General features: G+C 44.4%; 1 protein-coding gene and 1 long non-coding RNA gene across 3 annotated transcripts in view; one reads left to right on the plus strand and one right to left on the minus strand.

The window, feature by feature from the left end:
• EGF (epidermal growth factor) overlaps positions 1-15091 on the plus strand; it is a 55787-nt gene extending 40696 nt beyond the window's left edge. Inside the window, exons 18-23 of one of the 2 annotated variants that reach the window (XM_045537479.1) lie at positions 637-759; positions 2014-2158; positions 6575-6742; positions 9674-9791; positions 12957-13062; positions 14792-15091. In XM_045537479.1, coding sequence (XP_045393435.1) covers positions 637-759; positions 2014-2158; positions 6575-6742; positions 9674-9791; positions 12957-13062; positions 14792-14997 — 866 coding nt within the window. In that variant the 3' untranslated portion in view covers positions 14998-15091. The remainder of the gene's footprint in view (positions 1-636; positions 760-2013; positions 2159-6574; positions 6743-9673; positions 9792-12956; positions 13063-14791) is intronic. The other variant, XM_045537480.1, reaches the window with a different exon arrangement.
• A 1862-nt stretch (positions 15092-16953) lies between these two features.
• Positions 16954-22382, minus strand: LOC123627756. The gene is made up of 3 exons (XR_006731479.1): positions 22372-22382; positions 21600-21680; positions 16954-17023 (listed from the first exon to the last, which is right to left on the minus strand). It is a non-coding gene; the product is annotated as an uncharacterized LOC123627756 (long non-coding RNA).
• Positions 22383-22902: the final 520 nt, after the last annotated feature.

Genomic DNA, 22902 nt, shown 5'->3' on the forward strand with positions numbered 1-22902 from the left:
GAGATCCAGGAATGTATAGTAAGGCTGTTCCTTTGGCAGTGACATAAAATTGCGAGGAAGAAGGAACCTAGATGTTAGGGTGGTTGTAGTTGAGAAAGAAAAAGGTAGGTGGGTGGTTGGGGAAGAAAGGATGACTTATTTACGTCGTAGTTCATATTGATGTCAAAAAAGCAAGACTGTTGTGTTTGATATAACACATATGCCTATGCTGGGCGCCTATTCGAAAAAGATAAGCATGAATCTTTTTTCTTTACTTTTCTTTTTTTTTTCTTTCTTTTTTTTCTCCACCAAGCATGAACCTTTAGGGTCTGAACTAATGAATGTTTGCCTAGAGGTAGTTAACCAGCCTCCAACTTGGGGACATCTCCTTTCCTTGCAAGTAGGAGGAAAACTTCCAGCCTTCCGTTGGAAGCTTAGGATACCTGCGTGGGCATGCAGCAAGGGACCCAGTTTATTTCTCTGTCGAACATTCACGATGGTCTTTTTAAAGCTAAAAACCCACGGGGCTCCGAGAACATGCACCGGGACAGAAGCTGAAGATGCTCCTCTTCCAGAGGGTTGGAGTTTCCAATTGCATAACCCACTTTCTTCCTCTGCACCCCGCTTTTCTCTTCCCTGCTCTGACTTTCCTAACAGACGTTGACGAGTGCCATCTGGGGACACACCGCTGTGGGGCAAACGCCAGTTGCACGAACACGGAGGGAGGCTATACCTGCACGTGTGCCGGGCTCCCATCTGCACCCGGACTGCCCTGCCCCGGTAGGTGGGTGGGTGGGCTCCAGCAAGGGGAGGGCTCAGGGAAATTCTGCACCCCCATGCATTTGTCTTAGAGATTCTAGAAAAAGCCATTCACTTCAACCAGGCTGGAGAGCTGGGTTTCCCGATGGGGATGATGCTGGCTTGAGAATTCAAAATGGTGCAAGTTGTCTTAATGTAACCAGCATCTCTAATCAATCGCGTTTTATGACTCACCGTTTAATAAAGGTGGGAACACAAGTGTTTCTTTTTACCTGTGCAACTAATCTTGCAATTTCTAGGGGCTGCTTTCTGGGGCTGTTGGATGAATTTTGCAGGGCTGGGCAGGTCCATGAGGATGTCTAGACTCAGCATTTTAAATCACTCTCAAGGATTTGAAAACATTAAGAAGTCAGTATTTCTTTATCTGAATTAGAACTCTGGCTCTCTTGTCTTTCTTTTCAAAAGTTCATAGTGGTTCACTCCTGTTTCCTGAACCTTCTCTCCAAAATGGTAGAATTATCCCCACTGGCAGCTGTTTGCCTCTTAGCTCTGCAGGCAGAAAACCTCCTAAGAGAGAAAAATTCTGTGCTTGCTTAGTCTTTCTTTTTAGCACATTATTTTTCTCCCATAATTTGCTCTTCTTAAAGATGTCAAAACACTGCCCATATTTCTACAGTCAGCTACACACCCTGATGTTTTGCTTTCAAGGAGCAGCGAGCCTTTCAATAAGAGAGACCTCACTGCTTTGGCATTCCCTCTGTTAGGGAAATAGTTCCTCCCTGTCACCGTTGCTACAATCTTGTCCTCGAGGGCTGCCCTGAAAGTTAAATATTTTAACAGTGTTTAGAAGAAAGCATCTCGTGGGAGAAATTTCTGAGACTCCCAGGATATTGTAGGCATCAGACTGTGTACTGGTGGGTAGCTTTAAGCCACGAAGAGATACCAGTTGCTCAGCGAGACCCAAAGCTAGCTGTCACTTCACATGGGTGGTGACAGATTTGTTTTTACAATGAGATCAGTGATTCTGAATTCATGCAGTGTTTTAGGATCAGCCCTTCTCTTACCTGCCCCCAGCACACTTGGTATCAGATAATACCCAGCCTAAGGGACGCCGACTTAAGGTCTATCTTGGAGAGTGACCCTGTCGTCACTGCTGGGACTTCTACTGTCACTAAAAAACTTTATAAATTGTTCACAGAAATTAGTTCCTGATGTTCGTGCCTGAAAGACCCTAACCACTTCAGAAAATAAAAGGAATGTCTTGGATTCTTCTAGACTCTACTGCACCCTCTGACCTCAGGGAAGATGGTCACTACCCCGTCCGAAATAGCTACCCAGGGTGTCCCCCGTCCCACGATGGGTACTGCCTCCACGATGGCGTGTGCATGTATGTAGAAGCCGTGGACAGCTATGCGTGCAAGTGAGTCGGACTGTCTTTCTGATGGCATGGAGCTCTGCTACTGCAATGCATCCGTGACTTCTAGCTCATATGTACAATTTGTACCCAGGATATTTTTCTGCCATTAGTTTTTTTCTAGGCAAAATATAAAGATGCACATATAAATTGTGTGTGCTTCACTGCACCCTCTTGGTGTATGTATCAGGACCTCTCCACCCCCAGCCACCAGTGGTAAATAGAAATCCGAGCCATTGGCGATTTTCCCTTTTACTTAAATAATTTGATGTCACTGATCGTATAGTCTAGTAATTTAATTTCTCATTCTGTGAAAATAAAATTTAGATTTGTGGGAGACTTCCTTAAAATATTGATTTATTTTCTGCCAAACGTGCTGTAGGTCATGTGTGTGCATATCCGTGATGTGTTTCTGGGTCCACCAAAGTGAGGTACGTGTTCACGCTGGATTTCTTGCCAGGGTCCAAAAATATTTTTTTTCAAAACTTTTTTCAATTTTTTTTTTCAAAAAAAAAAAAAATATTTTTTTGGCCGGGCGCGGTGGCTCACGCCTGTAATCCTAGCACTCTGGGAGGCCGAGGCGGGAGGATCGCTCGAGGTCAGGAGTTCGAGACCAGCCTGAACAAGAGCGAGACCCCGTCTCTACTAAAAATAGAAAGAAATTATATGGACAACTAAAAATATATACAAAAAAAGAATTAGCTGGGCATGGTGGCGCATGCCTGTAGTCCCAGCTACTCGGGAGGCTGAGGCAGGAGGATCGCTTGAGCCCAGGAGTTGGAGGTTGCTGTGAGCTAGGCTGATGCCACGGCACTCTAGCCTGAGCAACAGAGCAAGACTCTGTCTCAAAAAAAAAAGAAAAAAACCAGAAAACAAAAAAAACCAATAGCTGATTCTGCATCAGCTTTTCCTTTTGATTAAGTTCATATTTTCAAAGCAATAGGAGGCAACTGATAGCAAAAAATAAATAGGGCTTCCAGGGTTAGACTCCTAACCTGTTGATAATGTTTTCCATACCCAAGGGAGGTATTCTGATCCTCACAAATTGGTACTGTGAGCTTAAAGGCTTTTATGATTTTAGCAGTAATCATGAGCAGAGATAGAGGCTGAATTACTAGAAGAATAGGCTACATTCCCTGACAAAGTATCAATATGTCATAATGACAAAAAATAGTGGAAAATGCTCATGAATGCTAGTAAAAATGACTCAGTTCTAGTAGAATTCTGTTTCGATGTTCCTATTTACATGTTATAATTTTTAATCCAGTATTTACAATAGTTATCCTTGATTTTAACATTAAAAATCAAATTGTTTTTGCCTGTTTGTTGTTTCTAATCATCCCAAATAATGAAATTGCAAAAACAAATGTCCTGGTTTATCAGATCGTGGTTGATTTCCTCCACGATACTTTAGATTATAAAAATCATCATCATAATATAAAGGTCACTACAGGGTTACATATCGCGTTTAGTACAATATTTTCATTTGGCTCTGACAGTACCAGTTCATTAAATGATTGATGAACTCTTTAGCACACTGCTTTTCTTTCTGTCATTAAATCCTGATGAAAATATCGTATTTCCCCGATAATGTTTTAAACATGAGTCGCTACAAAATAACAAATTGCAGAATAACACTCAAATGTAAGGACCTCTAATCTCAAGCAGTATTTAAACTATCATCACAGTTCCTAGTCATCTGGATCCTAACTTTGTTTTTGAATTGCATGTTTAATAAGAACTGTGATTTAATCAAGCATTCAACCCTTCCCTCCTCCTGCCCTGATGGCCTCACTTTATGTTTTATTAATTCCATAGTGACACGTCTGTAGGGAGCGATTACCAGTGGGACTTTTACTAGAAACACTTCCTGGCAGGCGCCATTCTGTGCAGTGTTCTTCATGCTGCAAGCAGGTTTCCAAAGAGCCAGCTCTTCCTTCTTTGCTTGAAGGCAGTGGACGTTCCCCTCAGATCCTTGGAGCCCCAGGCTGTCCCCAGGGTCACAGAGGAAGTGAGAACTGGAAGTCCCCATGCCCAAGGTAGTCCTCCGAGGTTTCCTGGTTTGGAGCCAGGGGTGGAGGCTCACGCCTGTAATCCTAGCACTTTGGGAGGCCAAGGCAGGAGGATTGCTTGAGGCCAGCAGTTCGAGACCAGCCTGGGCAACCCAGTGAGACTATCTCTACAAATAATTTTAAAAATTATCCAAAAAGAAAAAAAAAATTACTCGGGCATGGTGGTGCACCCCTGTAGTCCCAGCTACTCGGGAGCCTGAGGCAGGAAGATCCCTGAGGTTCAGACGTCCAGGTTGCAGTGAGCTATGATGATGCCACTCCAACCTGGGTGGCAGGGTGAGAACCCATCTCTAAAAAAAATAATAAAATAAAATAATAATAATAAACAAAAAGTTTTCCTGGTTTGGAGATTCTCAGGGGGTCTTCATTCATTTTGTCCTGGCTTTGAGCCAAACATCCTTTTGGGCAGGTCGTCCTGCCAAGACCCCCCAATATCAGTGCTGTGAATTGTTTCTGAAAAACAGATTGTGTAGCTAAAGCACTTTGAAAAATGTGTCATATTCAACGCTTAATTCCTGGTCTACCACCACACATTAAAAAACCTTATTTGCCTTTATTCAGTCCATAATATCTTGAAATTATTTGACTATGGAAACTCAAACTTTTTTGACCAGGGAATCTTTTTGTTTAGTTTAACGGAAGGACTAATTATTAATAATAACCCAAAGAACTAGTGTTTTGGGTTTTGTAAAATGCTGGCTGACTATTCCGGGTCTTACACGGCTCAGAGAGGCTCTGCGAGAACAGCCCGACTTGGCTGGTGACAGGACTCTTGGCCGTGTGGTTGACATATTCCTCGAGGCCCCCAAATCTCTGAGCGGATCAGTGGTGTGACCTGTCAATGTCCAACAGGTGAAAAATGGCTGCTAGGCATTGACAGTAAATGGCTGGAACCAAAGACAGCTAGGATTAAAACAGGATGCAGGGAATCCTGGAATAGTGATGGTCCTTCATGCTTCTCTACTCAGATCCTATTTGTTTCTTACATGGTCAGTTCTAGAAAGACAGGCTTTCAGAGGCAAATAGGGCATAAAACCATTTTTGGAAGCAGCATAGTGGAGTAGAAAGAATACAGGCTTTGTGAAACCACAGAACCATTGGAATCAAACATGACCTTCCACTAACTCCTTGAGCCTCGGTTTCCTCATCTGAGAAATGAGACTATGCCGTCAAAAAGAAAATAAATAAGAGGATGTTTTCAAAGTGGGCACCTTTGCAAAGAACAATATTATAAAATACAAATGTTTACCCGAAATCCCCGTAGTTTCTGGAAACCCCTATTCCCAGTAGATGGCAGCCTTGTTTCATTGAGTTTAAAAAGATTCCACAGTAAATTGGTCACTGATAATTTTAGTAAATGAGACAGCGGGGTGTTTGTGGGTGAATGTTCCTTTTTCCTCCATGTAGTTTTCCCCCCTTGAAGAAAATAGGCAAATGTGTGTATGTATGTCACCAGTGAGACCTTTTCCCTTGGGCCAGTAGTGATGACAATTTTTTTTTCTTTTTTTTGAGACAGAGTCTCGCTCTGTCACCCAGGCTAAAGTGCCATGGTGTCAGCCTAGCTCACAGCAACCTCAAACTCCTGGGCTCAAGCGATCCTCCTGCCTCAGCCTCCTGAGTAGCTGGGACTACAGGCATGCGTCACCATTCCCGGCCAATTTTTTCTATATATATTTTTAGCTGTCCATATAAATTCTTTCTATTTTTAGTAGAGATGGGGTCTTGCTCTTGCTCAGGCTGGTTTTGAACTCCTGACCTCAAGCGATCCTCCCGCCTCGGCCTCCCAGAGTGCTAGGATTTCAGGCATGAGCCACCTCGCCCGGCCCAGAATTTTTTTTAAAAAAGGGAAATATGTTTCCTCCATAGATGAGGTCGTGTGTCCTATGCAGGGACTATATATATTCTTCTTTCATAGCCTGGTTTCAACGAGGGACTCTGCCTTCAGATCTCTCTTTCCGTCGACCTATACTCATTGCAATCTGGCCAAGGATTTGTTTCCAAGATTTTCTTGTCTCTTAGGGCAGAGTTGCTTTGTGTTGCATTTCAAAGGTGGCTCCTTGGGATTTTAGCCTAGCAGAAATCGATCTTCAATCAATGGTCTGCAATGCCTCGGAGAGGCAGCATGCAAATAACCCCCCCGTCAATCCCAGGGCGAGCAGACTAATGGGAAGTCCACGCTGCATGAACTTGTGCATCATCGTGCTTCCCACTGACCCCCGGTGGATTTTCTAGATGCTTCCAAAGGGCTGAGTCTAGAAACCCCCACAGGGTGAGAGACGGCTGGAGATGGCATCTGGAAAATGTGTTTGGCCGGGCGTCTCTGATGGCCTCTGTTTGTGTGTTGTCACAGCTGTGTGGTTGGCTTCGTCGGGGAGCGATGTCAGCACCGAGACTTGAAGTGGTGGCAGCTGCGCCACGCCGGCCTGGGACGGCAGCGGAGCATCACCGTGGTAGCCGTCTGCGTGGTGGCTCTCGTCCTGCTGCTCCTCCTGGGGCTCTGGGGGGCTCGTTACTACAGGTGACCCTTCCTCTCCGTGGGACTGTCAACCTCTTTCTGAGCCCTTCCGTGGGGGGGACACCTGCCTCCCTGAGATGAACTTCTACATACGCACTACGTTGAAAAAGTGGGATAAAAGTTAAAAAAAAAAAAAAATGTCGCAGGATCTCACTGCCCTAAAACATCGGCGTTTTTTCTTATCCCATTGCAGTCTTTGTCCACACACCTGCGCTAAGTGTACATGGTTGTCACTTTACAGGTGCATTTTTTTGCATTGCGCTTTCTTCTTTTAGCATCCTGGGTCCCCCTCCCCATAGCCTGCAGAGCTGTAATTTTTCATGGCTGCCTTCCATTGAGTTGATTTCCTGGCCGGGCGCGGTGGCTCACGCCTGTCATCCTAGCACTCTGGGAGGCCGAGGCGGGAGGATCGCTCCAGGTCAGGAGCTCGAGACCGGCCTGAGCAAGAGCGAACCCAGTCTCTACTAAAAATAGAAAGAAATTATCTGGACAGCTAAAAATATATATAGAAAAATTAGCCGGGCATGGTGGCGCATGCCTGTAGTCCCAGCTACTCGGGAGGCTGAGGCAGGAGGATCGGTTGAGCCCAGGAGTTTGAGGTTGCTGTGAGCGAGGCTGACGCCACGGCACTCTAGCCCGGGTGACAGAGTGATATTCTGTCTCAAAAAAAAAAAAAAAAAGAGTTGATTTCCCATAAAATATTAGCTTTTTTTTTTTTTTTTTTTTAATCAGTATCTTCCTGGAAGGAAGTTTCTGTCATTTGGATTTTGTGTTTTCAATAATTTCAGGTTAACAGTTGGAAGCTGTAGAACAATAACATTTATATGTTTAATTTTTTTTAAAAAAATAATACTACATTAGGGTGAAGGGGTAGGCAACACAGTGTCTGCTCATTTTCCAGTTTCTTGGAAAGCAGGACAGCATCCTCCGCTATCACCAATATTGAAAAATACTTCATGTGCTGTTACGGGCGTATGCCGTGCAAAATCAGTGAGTCGGGAGATTTGGGGGCTGAAGAGGATTTTGTGGAATTATCTGGTTCACTCTTCTCATTTCATGGCTGAAGAATCTAAGACCCACTTCACTAGTCCCGATTCTCTGGGAATGTACGAAATACCTGCCACCATCTGTGGATAAAAATGTAACCACATTTACTGGTACTGCACAGCCACTCAAGTGACAGCCGTCTTGTATTCTGGAAAATTCAACATCTCAGCCAAGATGCACTTGTGTGAGATCCTGCTATATCCTCGTGTAGTGGCTGAGAGCGTGGGCCCTGGAATGAGATTGCACAGGTTCAGGTCACAGTGTCTAAATAACATCCGGCACGTCCCCTGGCCTCAGCATTCGTTAATTTCCTTTGCTTTAAATAGGGACAAAAATAGTATGTATCTCAAGGGTTATTGTGAGATTAATTGTGTTAATCTAAGTACAGAGTTAGCTGTGTGTGTGGCTACATTTGTACCATAGGTAGATCGATTCTGACAAGATCAAGTTAAAATTCCTAGTCTAGGCCGGGTGCGGTGGCTCACGCCTGTAATCCTAGCACTCTGGGAGGCAGAGGCGGGAGGATCGTTTGAGCTCAGGGGTTCGAGACCAGCCTGAGCAAGAGCGACATCCCATCTCTACTAAAAATAGAAAGAAATTATCTGGACAACTAAAAATCTATATAGAAAAAAAATTAGCCGGGCATGGTGGCGCATGCCTGTAGTCCCAGCTACTCGGGAGGCTGAGGCAGTAGGATCGCTTGAGCCCAGGAGTTGGAGGTTGCTGTGAGCGAGGCTGACGCCACGGCACTCTAGCCCGGGCAACAGAGTGAGACTCTGTCTCAAAAAACAAAACAAACCAAACCAAACAAAAACTGGATTTGGAAGCAAGAGACCTAGTCTATTTCCTGGCTTAGTAGCTGTGAGACCGTGTTAGCCTGGGTCTTCCACTCCTTCTGTTTCTGCCTCTACTTCCCTGGGGGTGGGAGGTCGCAGTGGGTAGTGGAGCGAGCCCAGGCTGTGCGTCATGGTGACCCTGTCCCTGCACTTCCCTCAGTGCCTGGGGTATGTCATTGCCTGCTCCGAGCCCCAAGGGCTGCGCTTGCAAACAGAGCTGAGAAAGTCCTCCTCATACAGTTGCTAGAATGTTACTTCCACAGACAGCCCCTCCGCTCCCCCCGAAATTTGTGTGTCTATTAAGGTAGGAAGTTTGTCATTGTTTTTCCATTGCTATGTCCCCAGTACCAGGATGGTGCCTGGGATCTAGTGAGTATTCAGGAGGTATCTGTGAGTACATGAATGCACGGCTCGCCCTCCCAACACACATGCATGCACACACCACGCACACACACACACACACACACACACACACACAAAACCTTGGAAAGAGTGGAACAGCATCTGGAAAGTATTTTGAGTTTTGCAGAAAAGAATGCCTTAAACACCTCAAGGTACGGTCCTAGTGGTCTTCATATTTCTTCTCTCCCGCACATTTTTTTTGTTTTTGTTTTTTGAGACAGTCTCACTCTGTTGCCTGGACTAGAGTGCCGTGGCGTCAGCCTCGCTCACAGCAACCTCAGACTCCTGGGCTCAAGTGATCCTCCTGCCTCAGCCTCCCAAGTAGCTGGGACTACAGGCATGCGCCACCATGCCCGGGTAATTTTTTCTATATATATTTGTAGTTGGCCAGATAATTTCTTTCTATTTTTAGTAGAGACGGGGTCTCGCTCTTGCTCAGGCTGGTCTCGAACTCCTGACCTCGAGCGATCCTCCCGCCTCGGCCTCCCAGAGTGCCGGGATGACAGGCGTGAGCCACCGCGCCCAGCCTTCCCCTGTACATTTTAAGTACCTAAATTTCAGGAGCAAAACTAGTTGTCCCTGCCCATTGTTGAGTGGGCCAAGTGTTTTGATTTGTTGGAGATTGTCTCATATTTTGGCTTTATCACAGGACTCAGAAGCTGCTCTTGAAAAATCCGAAGAACCCGTATGAGGAGCCAAGCGGGCATGTGAGTGGCGGCTGGCCTGCCACCAGCGCGGCTGGAATGCCTCCTTGCCCCCAACCTTGGGTAATACGACCAAGGCAGATGAAGCAAGAAATTGGCTTGATATTAACCCCAGTTCATCTTTTCTCATTTGTACCGAGTTCAGAACAACTAGCATCTGTTATAGCTTCTAGCTGGTGTTGCTAGGGAGGTCACGAGTGGCAGAGCAGGGAATTATGCCCTAAACTAAGAGAATCAGACGAGTTAAAATAACACTATAAAATAATGGTGCAAGAAATTTTGGAATTTTTCTATCATGTCGATTCTTTCTATAACTTAGATTTTGATGTGTCGTGTGAAAAGCGTTTCCCAATTTTTAGTTGGTACCTTTCAGATGGATGTCTTAAAAACCCACGATTGTGTCTCTACTGTTCTGAATATTTCTTTTCTCGTGGACATTTTAAGTCCCTGCACTTCGGTAGCAAAATAGAGTTAGCAAATAAAAAGACAAGACACCGAGTCACATTCACACTTCAAGTTCAAGTTGAAATGCAAATGTAACTGGCTGGCCGGCGTTTGACCTGACAACCCTAGATGTTTTCCAGAAAGCACAGTGGATTGGGAAGTTCAAGGTGCTTCGCAGATCACCCACTTCAGTAACCCATCTGGGAACACTAGAGGGCAGTCTTGGGACAGACCCCCCCCCCACAAGCGCCCCGGAATCTACCGAGGGAATTTCCACTTCCAGAAACCTCTTAGAGTCAACTTGACTGACTGAGTGTGTGCTCTTGGTATTATCTATGGTGGAAATTGTAGAAGAGGCTGGAATATATAGCAGATCCTTGGAGGATTGAAACCTTAGGAAAGAGCTATTAGGGGGAGATTCTGGAGGGGCAGAGGCAATGTTAGGGTCCTTCCCATGTCATTTCACCTGTCCCCTGCCCCACCTCACTGTGCATTCCCAGAGAATAGCTTTCCTGTTGCTGTGCTGTTTTTTTTTTTTTTTTTGAGACAGAGTCTCACTCTGTCACCCGGGCTAGAGTGCCGTGGCATCAGCCTAGCTCACAGCAACCTCCAACTCCTGGGCTCAAGCCATCCTCCTGCCTCAGCCTCCTGAGTAGCTGGGACTACAGTCATGCCCCACCATGCCCGGCTAATTTTTTTCTATATATATATTTTTAGCTGTCCAGATCATTTCTTTCTATTTTTAGTAGAGACGGGGTCTTGCTCTTGCTCAGGCTGGTAGCTGTGCTTTTGATTAACAGCTGATCATCTGTCCCTGCCTGTAATAGACATTCAGTCTTTCTTTATTTTTTGATTGAACTCGAGTGTGGAATTAAAGTAAGAAATCTGAGTTCTAGCCCTACCTTCCCACTGATTGGCTGTCTAATCTCCAGCCAGTCCTTTAACCTCTGCAGATCTCTGCTTCCTCTTCAGTTTACAGCAAGGAGTTTGGATCAGACGATCTCAAATATCGCTTCTGTCTCTGTCAATTCCAGAGCTGAGCTGGGGGGCCTGGGGCTGCCTTGCTTAGCCCCCAGCCACAGCCACCGTAACTGTCGTCCACACCAGCTGTGGCTGCAGATACCAGAGGGGGCGGGAGAGAGCTGAGCACCCAAACTAGGAGACTCAGCTACAGAAACAAATCTGGCTGCACCAGCTGCCCGCCCCATCTCAGCCCAGAATGTTCTTCTGGCAGAGAGGCACGTGGATGGAAAATTTGCAGTGCGGAGGGGTGGCTTTTGACTCGAGCCACAAATAATGAGCAATGTGCCCTTAACCGGCAGGTCCTGCGTTCCTTTTGCAGTGTGTGGCTGCAGGGAGACCATTAATGAAGAGGAGATGAAGCGTGATTAGTGTCGTGGAAAATAACAAAATGAAAACACGTGTTCATGGCATTCACTCTTCCCTTACCCACATCCCTCCAACCTCCCTTAATTGACTGCACCCGGCATCCCTTCTTGCACTTTTCTCCAAGGAAAACATGGGCAAAGAGATTCTTTTCTGCTCCCTTTTCCTCCTGTCGCTTCGGAGTCGTGGGCCACCTCCCGTGGAGACCCCTTTTCTGAACCGATGGAACAGGTTCAGCCCAAACCATGGGTGGTGCTTCTGCTCGGTTACTGATTGACAGGGCAGGACTGCAGCCAACCCCATCCTTTGCCCCGGAGCCCAGGGTCACTCCTTTGCCTCCCTTTTATCATTGATCTACTTTAATATCTAATCTATCTAACGTGAGCACAAGTGACCTTTGGTCAGCCTGCAGTGGAAGTGCCCAGTCCATTTTGGACAATACAAATCATGCCCAAAGCAATCATTTTGTTAAATGTGGTTGTTTTTTGGACCTCAATTTTAAAATTCTGGTTCCTGGCCGGGCGCGGTGGCTCACGCCTGTAGTCCTAGCACTCTGGGAGGCCGAGGCGGGAGGATCGTTTGAGGTGAGAAGTTCGAGACCAGCCTGAGCAAGAGCGAGACCTCATCTCTACTGAAAATAGAAAGAAATTATATGGACAACTGAAAATATATATAGAAAAAATTAGCCGGAGCATGGTGGCACGTGCCTGTAGTCCCAGCTACTCGGGAGGCTGAGGCAGGAGGATCGCTTGAGCCCAGGAGTTTGAGGTTGCTGTGAGTGAGGCTGACGCCACGGCACTGTAGCCTGGGCAACAGAGTGAGACTCTGTCTCAAAAAAATAAAAAAGTAAAATAAAATTCTGATTCCTAAGCTGTTCAACTATGAGAAAGCATTTGGTAGACCCTTGCAAAATAGTTGTGGCACTATATTAGTTATCGGTACCTACTAAGGACTCAAAATTACTCAGAACTTGGTAGCATGTTTAGATGAATTTTATTAACACATATGTGTATTGGAAAAGTTGTAGCACATACACATATGAGATATTATTTGTCTGGACTATGGGTGATGCCTAGAATACTTACGGATTCTTGTGTTGCTCATAGTAAAACAGTGGTCCCCGGGGATCCATGACCCAAAAGTTGGGATTCTAGAATTAGAATGGAGTCTTCAGTAAAGATGTGGGTCGTGCCTAGTTGCTTTGATAGAAAATAACCAGAAGGTTCCCAATGGAAAATAGAATCTTTAGCCAGAGGGATAAACTTCACAAGGCCATTCTTCCAACTTTCACCTTCCATAGGTTGAACAAGATGAAGCCATAGACTTTGATTTAATGTATGTTGAGATAATTTGTGAATTGTATAATAATATCCTCTCTCCCCCTTTTGTCTTCTGCAGTTTGTGGTTATAAAGGAAGAGCAAGACCTCGGGAATGGATGTCAACCTATGGCCGGCAAGGATGGCCAGGCAGCAGATGGCGGCCAGTTTTCCTCCCTGGAGCCTGGTGAGTGGTTATCTCTACCTGAGACCTCAGTGTTTGTTCAATGAAGAGTCTCATATCACCACACGTGTGATAATGACGTTGTATATCTGGGCTGCACTGAAATGCCGTGGACCTTTAGAGAAATATGTTTGGACTAGATTTCCATCTTGGATGAGGCTACCATGTTCACTCAAAACGCTGTTCACAGAGCAGTCTGCTAGATCACTCTGAGCAAGTACGCAATGCATGACTCCTTACTGTGCATCAGGTTGGATTTTTGAAGTCATGTTTGGGGGTTGGGATCTATACCTACTACACGTATGTAGAGTTCCAAGTGGCTCCAAGAAAACATGCCCCATGTTGTAATGGGAAAGGTTCCTGTGCATTGAAGTGGGTCTGGGGGTTGTCCTAGGGATTCCAGAGTATTCAGACCTTATCAGGGGCTAGACCTCAGCCAGATGCCTGGCCATCTGTGAAGTCCAGCCAGAGCACGTGGCGAGGGACCATGAAATCAACCCAGGTCCTTCGGAACTCAGTCTACTTTGGGTAGAAATGGAGTTAGACACCCCTTGACATGCTACTCTTACCAAGAGTTGTATCATGATCAACCTTCTGGGCTCCGGTCTCAGTTACCATAGTTCTATTCCCAAATCAGAGGTTATTGTTGGACACGCTTTTGTGTCCTAAATCTCTGGAAAGGTTTAGAGAAACTTTGAGCCAACAAAAACAGTTCCTCTGCTGATGAAAGGAGCTAATGAAATACCAGCTCCATTGACATTTTCTGTATTTGCCCTTCGCCGATATGTTTATGGCCAGACCTTCCTCTTCCTCACATTTCTTTGTAGAGAGAACATGGGCTTCTTGTTTCGGAAAACTCACTCTGAGCTCCCTTCCCATATATATACGTTGCCGTGTAAACCAAAATACTGAGTTCAATAGAACTTCATTGCCTATTTTGAGGAAAGCGTAGATATTAAGGTACACTTAAGAATTGAATATAAAAACTACAATAAATAAGATAGTTTTCTTTGTGTATGGTTACTGTTGCCTGGATGATGAAAACAATCAGCATCTTCAAAAGTTGCTTGGGTTTTTATTTTGGTTGGTAGCACTATTACAAAGTGGTGGAGGCCGGGCGCGGTGGCTCACGCCTGTAATCCTAGCACTCTGGGAGGCCGAGCAGGGAGGATCGCTTGAGGTCAGGAGTTCAAGGCCAGCCTGAGCAAGAGTGAGACCCCGTCTCTACTAAAAGTAAAAAGAAATGATCTGGATAGCTAAAAATAAATATAGAAAAAAATTAGCCAGGCATGGTGGCGCATGCCTGTAGTCCCAGCTACTCGGGAGGCTGAGGCAGGAGGATCGCTTGAACCCAGGAGTTGGAGGTTGCTGTGAGCTAGGCTGATGCCACGGCACTCTAGCCCGGGCAACAGAGCCAGACTCTGTCTCAAAAAATAAAATAAAATAAAATAAAACCTGAGCTCTATTCCCATGTCATTTGTGGTCTAGACGGGGAGACAGAAAGTCCCCAGGGAAGGCTAATACGCAGTGTCAGGTATCATAGTTCTTTGAATCATCTCAGCCAACCAAGACTATTTTGATTTTTAAAAATGGGGTGCAGAGTGGTTTGAGAACGAATTCGTTTTGTGTCTCATATTTCAGGCCAATTCTCCAACTACTACCATTAGAGTCTCTCTCACCAGGGATTGTGAATGATGTGAATTTATTGAAATTTCTTTTTTCCTTTGTGTAGGGTCAGTGCAACCGACTTCGTGGAGGAAGGGGCCCCAGACGTCTGGAATGGGCACACAGGAAGGCTGCGGAATCCCACCATCCGGCGACAAAGGCTCCTGTCCCCAGGTAATGGGGCGAAGCTTTCATCTGCCCGTCTACCGGGCACGGCCCCTTGCGGAGGGAGTTGAGAAGCCCCGTTCTTTCCTGTCACCTAACCCATTATGACAGCAGAGGGCCCTGGACCCGCTGTGCCACACGGAGCTGACTCAGTGAAAACTGGAATTTAAAAGAAGGTCGAGAAGAACAAACCATGTGGATGGACTGTGAGGAAAACTACAGATTTTGGTTCCATAATCAGCATCCTGGGGACAGAGACATAGTTGCGCTTTTGTTTCTTCCTTCAAGCAGAGAATCACTAGGTAACTCATTAGAGACCAGAATCAGGACAATAGGACTTTGTAAACTACGTTTTCCTCAGTTGTCAGTTTCCCCTGCAGGCCCAGAAGAAATCTGGGGTTAAGGCAGGCAATCACACTGATATGGTCAGTTGCAGAGTAATTTCTTTGATCCAGACAGAACATCTGACTCAATCTCATGATATGGTTGGAATATTACAATTACTGTTTAGATACATTGTAGGCATTTAATTTATCATTACTGCGGTCCATGCTGGTAATTTTGCAGCATGACTTGTGATAAATTAATGAAAAGTATAGTAACTTAAAACTTAAAACTTGATTTCTTCACAATTAGATGGCTTATTTTTCCTCTTAAAATCTCTGAATGAAAACATTTCATTTTAAAAACATTACCCAAGAGACATCAGTGTTTCTCAGTCATTCCTGTCCTTTCCCCCCCGCAAAAATTTTTCCCAGTGGTAAATTCTCCTTTTGTGTATTTGCACAGAATTTTTTTTTTCCAGTACAAGATTGTAAGCAAAAATGCCTGATTTATTTTCATATGGATGGCAATCAATTTCTTCTATTTAAATAAAATCACCATAAAACAGAAACATTTTATTGTACACCTGATTAAATAATTAATTATAGTCTTGGGGGTATTAAAGTTGAGTCAAAGTGATTTGCCAAGCTTGCTATGATAACTCTTTTAAAATTTTTTTTTGAAATTTATAACTCTAACTTTATAAATTAAAATTTTACATGGTTATAATTAAATCTTTTTCTTGCATCCAAGGCATAACACAAGTTGATACAGTAACTTTGAATTGTTGGGGGCTTTGGGTCATTCAGTTTATGCACTAACTAGTCCCTTTGCTTATCTTTATTTTTCATTTCTCCCCAACTCTTTGGACTTTGGTGATACCAGAAGTCAGAATAAAAAGGAATTGAAGTACCTTTTCAAGTGGATACCTTATAGAAATTTTGGTAAAGATTTGGTGATAGGATAATTTGAGGTTTATGGATATTAGTTAATTATTCAGTATGACACCTTTCCCCTGCTAATTTAGATCTTTCTGTATTCAGTTTTGCTTTAATTTGGCAATTGATAACCTAGAGGATCAGAAGACCTGTCTTTAATTTCTGATCAGTAACTGACATCAGAAAAACAATAGCCATAAATTTCGCCAAGTTTTTCTTTCCCTAAGTATGAATATTTTTTTTTCTTCCTTCAAAAGTGAGCATTTTTGAAGCTTTAAGGGTTTAGATTACATTTTTGTGTTTTAACATGTCTTAGGGTTTCAACAATAACCAAAGCAATGACATGAGACCACAATAAAAGAAAATCCCTATTTCCTTTGAGCTTTTCAATGACTCTGATACCTTAGAAACTGGAACTATACTAAGTCCTCGACCAGGCTGTCCTGCCAGCTCCCCGGTCAGATTCAAGACCAAATAATTCATTTATATGAAGTTTATAAGCAGGGAAAATGAAACAGTATGGATGCAGGCTTAAGTGCTAAAATTCTAAACAAAAGTAAGAAAATCATTGCAAAAACATTTGGAAGGATAGTTGTCTTTGGTGCTAAGAATGGATGCTCTGTGAACTGCTCTTATACATTTTTTTCACTTTTGTGTATGATTTATTTCATGGTTCAAAAAAAAAAAAAAAAAAAGCAAAATAAATTATCCCGAAATTCTATTGAGCCTTCATGGATTCCGAAGCAGAATGATTCGCATTCCTCGCATTCATGCCGGCTGGGTTTGCTGAACTCTGCGTCCCTGAACCCTTGGAGCGTGCAATGGGCGAATGTGTTTCAGAGCTGGGAATTTTCCCTCGCGGTTAGAAGAGCCTGCAGAGAGGCAAAAAACGATGTTGACCGCACACCTTGAACATCTGTGGCAAACAGAGGGATAAAAAAAAGAAGACAATGAAAGATCCGAGGAAAGAAGGGCTGTGTATTGCCCAAGAGACGTCGACAATGAAACATTGTAGAAGTTCAGAATGGAAACCTCCACCCTCCACCCCCTCCCCCACACCAAAAGGGATGCTGGAGGTGATGGTGACATTTGACCTTTACTCCCCACCTAGATGCTTCCTCCCTGGTGGCCCTGCTACAGTGCTGTCCCCTCCCAAACTCCAATGGGCTCCCATATTTTTTAAGTTTCAAGCACAGAGGTAGTTTCTAAAGCTTGAAATACTGGGGCAAGGTTGTGTGCGACAGACAGGGGGTGACAGGGGTGGATGAGACAGGAAAATGAGAAAGTTCTCTGGCGTGAGTCTGCGGAAGGTAAAGAAGTGCTTCTAGCTTAGGGAGCTTAGGAAGAAATCCCATAGCAGTTCATTTCAGTCCCCGATTGTCAGAGTTGGTCCTACGGTCCATTCACTTTTCTTAAACCAGTCCTGGAAAAAAAAATCATATGATCCATCTGGGGTTTGGAAGAGGTCTTCCATAATTCAGAGAACTGGCATCTTAATTTCATCAGAAACTTGGCTTCTTTTCCCATCTCTTCGTCTTGTCAATTAAGAGGCATAAGCCACAATAGATAGAGTCATTCTGGATGCAAGGAAAATCAGAGTGCTCTCAGAGATTTGTTGGGCCAGGGAGACACTCACATGGGACTACTTTAGAGATCAATTTTCAAAGCCCATGAAAAATAAATGGAAGCGTCCTTGGGCGAGCCCATTAGCATCTTCACCACTGCATTTTGCATGAGCCTCGCCACGCTAGAGGTGTGTCTATCCATCACGCTGCTTCAACAAGGATTTTCCATTTTTGCCAAATGGCAGATGTCAAGACCGAATGCCTAGTTTCCTCACTCTGGTTTTTCTTGCCAAGAATCTCATTTGAAAAAAAAAAAAAACTATCTGTAATTTATCTTTGTTTGGTATAGCCACAGAGCTTTGGCCTCTTCCTTTAGGGGGCATTTTCAAAGGCTTATAGACTTTTCCCTAGTCTTAGTATTTTGCTTGATAATTTTCATTTAGTATTACTGTCTTTTTTTTTTTTTTTTTTTTGAGACAGAGTCTCTCTCTCTCTCTCTCTCTTGCCTGGGCTAGAGTGCCGTGGCATCAGCCTAGCTCACAGCAACCTCAAACTCCTGGGCTCAAGCGATCCTCCTGCCTCAGCCTCCCAAGTAGTTGGGACTACAGGCATGCGCCACCATGCCCGGCTAATTTTTTCTATATATATTTTCAGTTGTCCAGCTAATTTCTTTCTATTTTTTTTAGTAGTGACGGGGTCTCACTCTTGCTCAGGCTGGTCTCGAACTCCTGACCTCGAGCGATCCTCCTGCCTCGGCCTCCCAGAGTGCTAGGATTGCAGGCGTGAGCCACCGTGCCCGGCCTAGTATCACTGTCATTTTTTTAAAATTTCAAATAAACGTTATCACTAGTCTGTCTAAAAGTGGATAACATCTAGGTAGTTAATAAATATGGCTCTTGTGTAGATTTTATAAGGAAAAAAAAAAACCCACCAAAAATCTGATTCCTATGCTCTGTTAGCTTACATACATGTGCACAGATAAAAAGCAAACAGCCTTGTGTGGTATTTTTTCCAGCTGCAATTAATATATTTACTTGAATGCTATGGTGTGTGTGCTATGGTATGGAAGCTTGCATTTGAATTACAGTTCCAATAAGCAGAGTCATTATATTTGCCTAATTAGAATGATTTCTGCATTTTCTAGGCATTGTATCTTTGGATACTATAGCAAGTAGAAAACCCTATGTACCATTTTTCTTTTCTTCCACAGATTTACTCTATACTAATAGCTATTCAGACTGCTGAGTGTTTGTCTTTAGTGCGTTTTCTTCCATATTGGCCAAGATGGTAATTGCCGCTTGCTAAAAAACCTTTTTTTTTTTTTTTCATTTTGTTTATTCTGTCTGTGCTGCAAATCTCCTATTCTAATTTGTTTTATATTGTTTGCTCTGCTGTTCCTAGGTTTCTCAATGTCTTCTGATTAAGGACGATCGTTTAAATCTTGGGAATGGCAATCATTAATTCATCCGGAAAAATAGTTTAGTCCAAATCGCCATTGATTTGGGTTGTCATTAGATTCAAATAGTTGAGCAACTGATAATTATGAACTAATTAAACATTTCCTGCTGAACTTTAATAGAATCTGAGGCAATGGTTTAAGTGGCAGCACTCATGAAACTTACAAAGTTCCGCAATTGTCAGCTTTGATATTTTTGTCCCACTATGCCCTCAAATTAGAGACCTGTTTGTTCACTGACCAAGACTTCCCGAAGCCAAATCTCTCTCTTTTCCTAAAGAATGACTTCCCTGAAGGGGAAATAAAGCTCATCGACACACGTTAGTTGGTTCTTCCTTTGTTTCAGAAAAGTCTGAAATTGAGACACATTGGAGGAGATGAATAATTTTTGACACGGCGTGACAAGTAGAGAGAAGGATAGGAGCCCAAACCAGAAAATTTTTCACCCAGCTTCACAGGCTTAAACGGAGCCAGAATGTTCTTCTGCGACTCTAGACCCAGAACTGCGGGTTTCCACGACAGCAGTGTTTGTAGACCACGAAGACGCACGACCGTGGCGAAGTGAAGTGTTTCTAAATAGTACCCACAGCAACAGATTTTCACTTTAATGGTGGGGTGTTTGCCTTTTAGTCCAACATTTTATTGTGAAATTTTCCAAAATACAGCCCAGTGGAAAGAATTTTACAATGAGCACCCATAAAACCGGTTAGATTCCACCATAGCATTTAACTGCACTTGCTCTATCACATAATTAACCTATCTGTCCCTTGATCTAGTCAGCAATCCATCTTATTTTATTTTATTTTTTTTTTCTGAGATAGAGTCTCGCTCTGTCACCCTGGCTAGAGTGCCGTGGTGTCAGCCTCGCTCACAGCAACCTCAGACTCCTGGGCTCAAGCGATCCTCCAGCCTCAGCCTCCCGAGTAGCTAAAAATAGAAAGAAATTATCTGGACAACTAAAAATACATATAGAAAAAATTAGCTGGGCATGGTGGTGCATGCCTGTAGGCCCAGCTACTCGGGAGGCTGAGGCAGGAGGATCGCTTGAGCCCAGGAGTTGGAGGTTGCTGTGAGCTAGGCTGACACCACGGCACTCTAGCCTGGGCAATAGAGTGAGACTCTGTCTCAAGAAAAAGAAAAAAAAAAAAATTTAAGAAATTCTAATTACCATCATCCACCAGAGTCGCTGAGCTCTGAGATCAGGATTTTGCGTTCGCCTGGTGAGAAAAAGATTTCAGGCAGCGCCACTGCGTTTGAGGCCATGCTTTAAACAATCTAATTGTAAAAACCCAAACAAAAGAAGACTGAGCTGCAAAGCCCAAGTAGCCAGGTGGGTATCAGTACACAGGCCGGAGTCAGCCTGCTGCGTTTGTTTTGGGTTCCACCACTTACTGGCTATGTTACCTTGGCAAATTACCTTATTTCTCTGTGCTTCAGCTTCCTCATCTATAAAATGCAGGCAATAATAGTACCAACTTCATGTGGAATTGCTATACACGTGTATATAACAATAATAATAGTACCAACTTCATGTGGAATTGCTATACACGTGTATATAACAATAATAATAGTACCAACTTCATGTGGAATTGCTATACACGCGTATATAACAATAATAATAGTACCAACTTCATGTGGAATTGCTATACACGTGTATATAACAATAATAATAGTACCAACTTCATGTGGAATTGCTATACACGTGAATAGCACATAGCAAGCACCACATAAGGGGTGAGCTACTATTGCAGCGTAACCAATCTGTGCCAACATATTCAACTGGAAAACGAGGCAGTGGAATGCATGCATCTAGAAAACAGAAAGACTTGTGCCTTCTGGAATGGCATATCTTATGGCCAGCCTGGCATTTGTTTCCCCTTCTTCTAGGATAGCAACTGTCCCTTCCTTTGGGCAACAGCTCTCCCTAATTCTCAGTGTGAGGCCAACCCTATTTCTTGGCTGTGTGATCCAGGCCCGGCCAATCCACATTTCCCATCCTCTGTCCAGAGATGGACATTTGATCTCAGTCAGAATAATAGGCTCAATCATGGGATTTCTGGCGGTGCTATGGAGAAAGTCACTCCCTTTCTTTCTGCTGGAGTTTCTGAGCTGATAAGACATAAGGATGGCGCCCCCAGGAACCCTTTTGCATCCTCTGGGGAGAGCCTGCCTGAGACTGAATCTCACTGAGAATGTGGAGCTGGAAAGAGAGAGAGGAAGAGAGAGGAAGAGGAAGAGGAAGAGGAAGAGGAAGAGAGGAAGAGAGGCAGAGAGGCAGAGAGGCAGAGAGGCAGAGAGGCAGAGAGGCAGAGAGAGAGAGAGAGAGAGAGAGAGAGAGCTATCTATCTATTGACATCACTTGCCAATTCACCCCAGCTGCATTGATCTCTCCTTACCAACTGTGGACTCACACTTTCCCTTTCTCACCTGAGCTCATTGCAGTTTGGTTTCTGCCATTTGTAACTGAGAATCCCGATGAATACAACTTTTACAGTCAAGGAGACATTTCTGCAAGAGAATTTCCTTGAGTTAAGCAATGGGGCGGGGGGGGGGGGGGGCGGTGCTTTGCTGCAAATGGTTTTCTCTGCTGCAACTTACATAGGTGGTTTGTAGAGATCACATGGAGACGCCGGCAGAGCCAGCTTTGTGAAAGACCCCAACAGACCGGGAGGCAGGTTTGGGGAGAAATGATGCCAATCAGTTCACTGTGACACAGCCGTGGGAACTGGACAGGCACTGTGTGGTTCTCAGGGGCATCTGGATTGCCCGGTCTGGGTGAGCTGGCATGGGCTGGCATGCCGGAGTGGGGTAGGGTGGGATTCTTTCCTAGATACTGTCCCAGTGCCACAATTGGGGCTGGAGGAGGTAGGAGATCCACTGCTTTCCTTTCCTTCTCTTTCTCTTAGTCTGTCCCCTCAGCTGTTGCTGCTGGGACTTCCAGAACCTACGCCTCCAGGTGTCAATACTCTTTGATAATCCCTCTGTTAATAACCCTGCCTTACACCCCTGGACTAAGACTCGTATAAGCGTGATGTAAGCACCTGATTTCAGTTGGCTTAGCCATCTGGAAAAGGTGCCTTTCAATCATTGAGCTGCGCTGGAGCTAAGCCTAAGATTACCACGCCTATATTTAGCGACCTCATAATCACAGGATCAATAAATATGGCTTCTTACTACAAAGCCGGCTAATCGTACTCACTGTTGTCAACGGCTCACGTGCCTCGAAGAGTCATCACCGATAATGAGAAAGTGTAGGTTCAAAGGATCGTGCATGTTATTGAGTCATGAGTGGAGAGTGCTTGCCAGGTGTCACAGGGGTTAATCACCGAGGGCTGAAGCTGCCTGTCTGTGCACAGCTAAGGGACAGGCAGCGTCACCTCCTCCAGGCTGTGCAATCGATGCCACTCCACGCCAGCCTGGACTATGAGCCGTGACCACGAGGACAGCAATAGCAGCACTGCTACAAAATCAGTAGGTTTGGCGGGGCAGGGTTGTGTGTGTGTGTGTGTGTCAAAGCCGGTGGAACCAACCTGTGATGATTGGCAAAAAAAATTTCTGCCTGTTGTCCATTCTGTCTTCATTCCATCTCGTTCTTAATTTTGATATTCAACTCACTCACCCATTCAAAACTTACCGAGACTCCACTTACGTTGCAGCGACTATACAGAGTGCTGGGTGTAAAATGAGGCCACCCTGGCGGAACTCACAGGCCACCTGGGGAGGCAGGTGT

The sequence above is a fragment of the Lemur catta genome, chromosome 26 (assembly GCF_020740605.2).
Source record: "Lemur catta isolate mLemCat1 chromosome 26, mLemCat1.pri, whole genome shotgun sequence".
NCBI classification, from domain to species: domain Eukaryota; kingdom Metazoa; phylum Chordata; class Mammalia; order Primates; family Lemuridae; genus Lemur; species Lemur catta.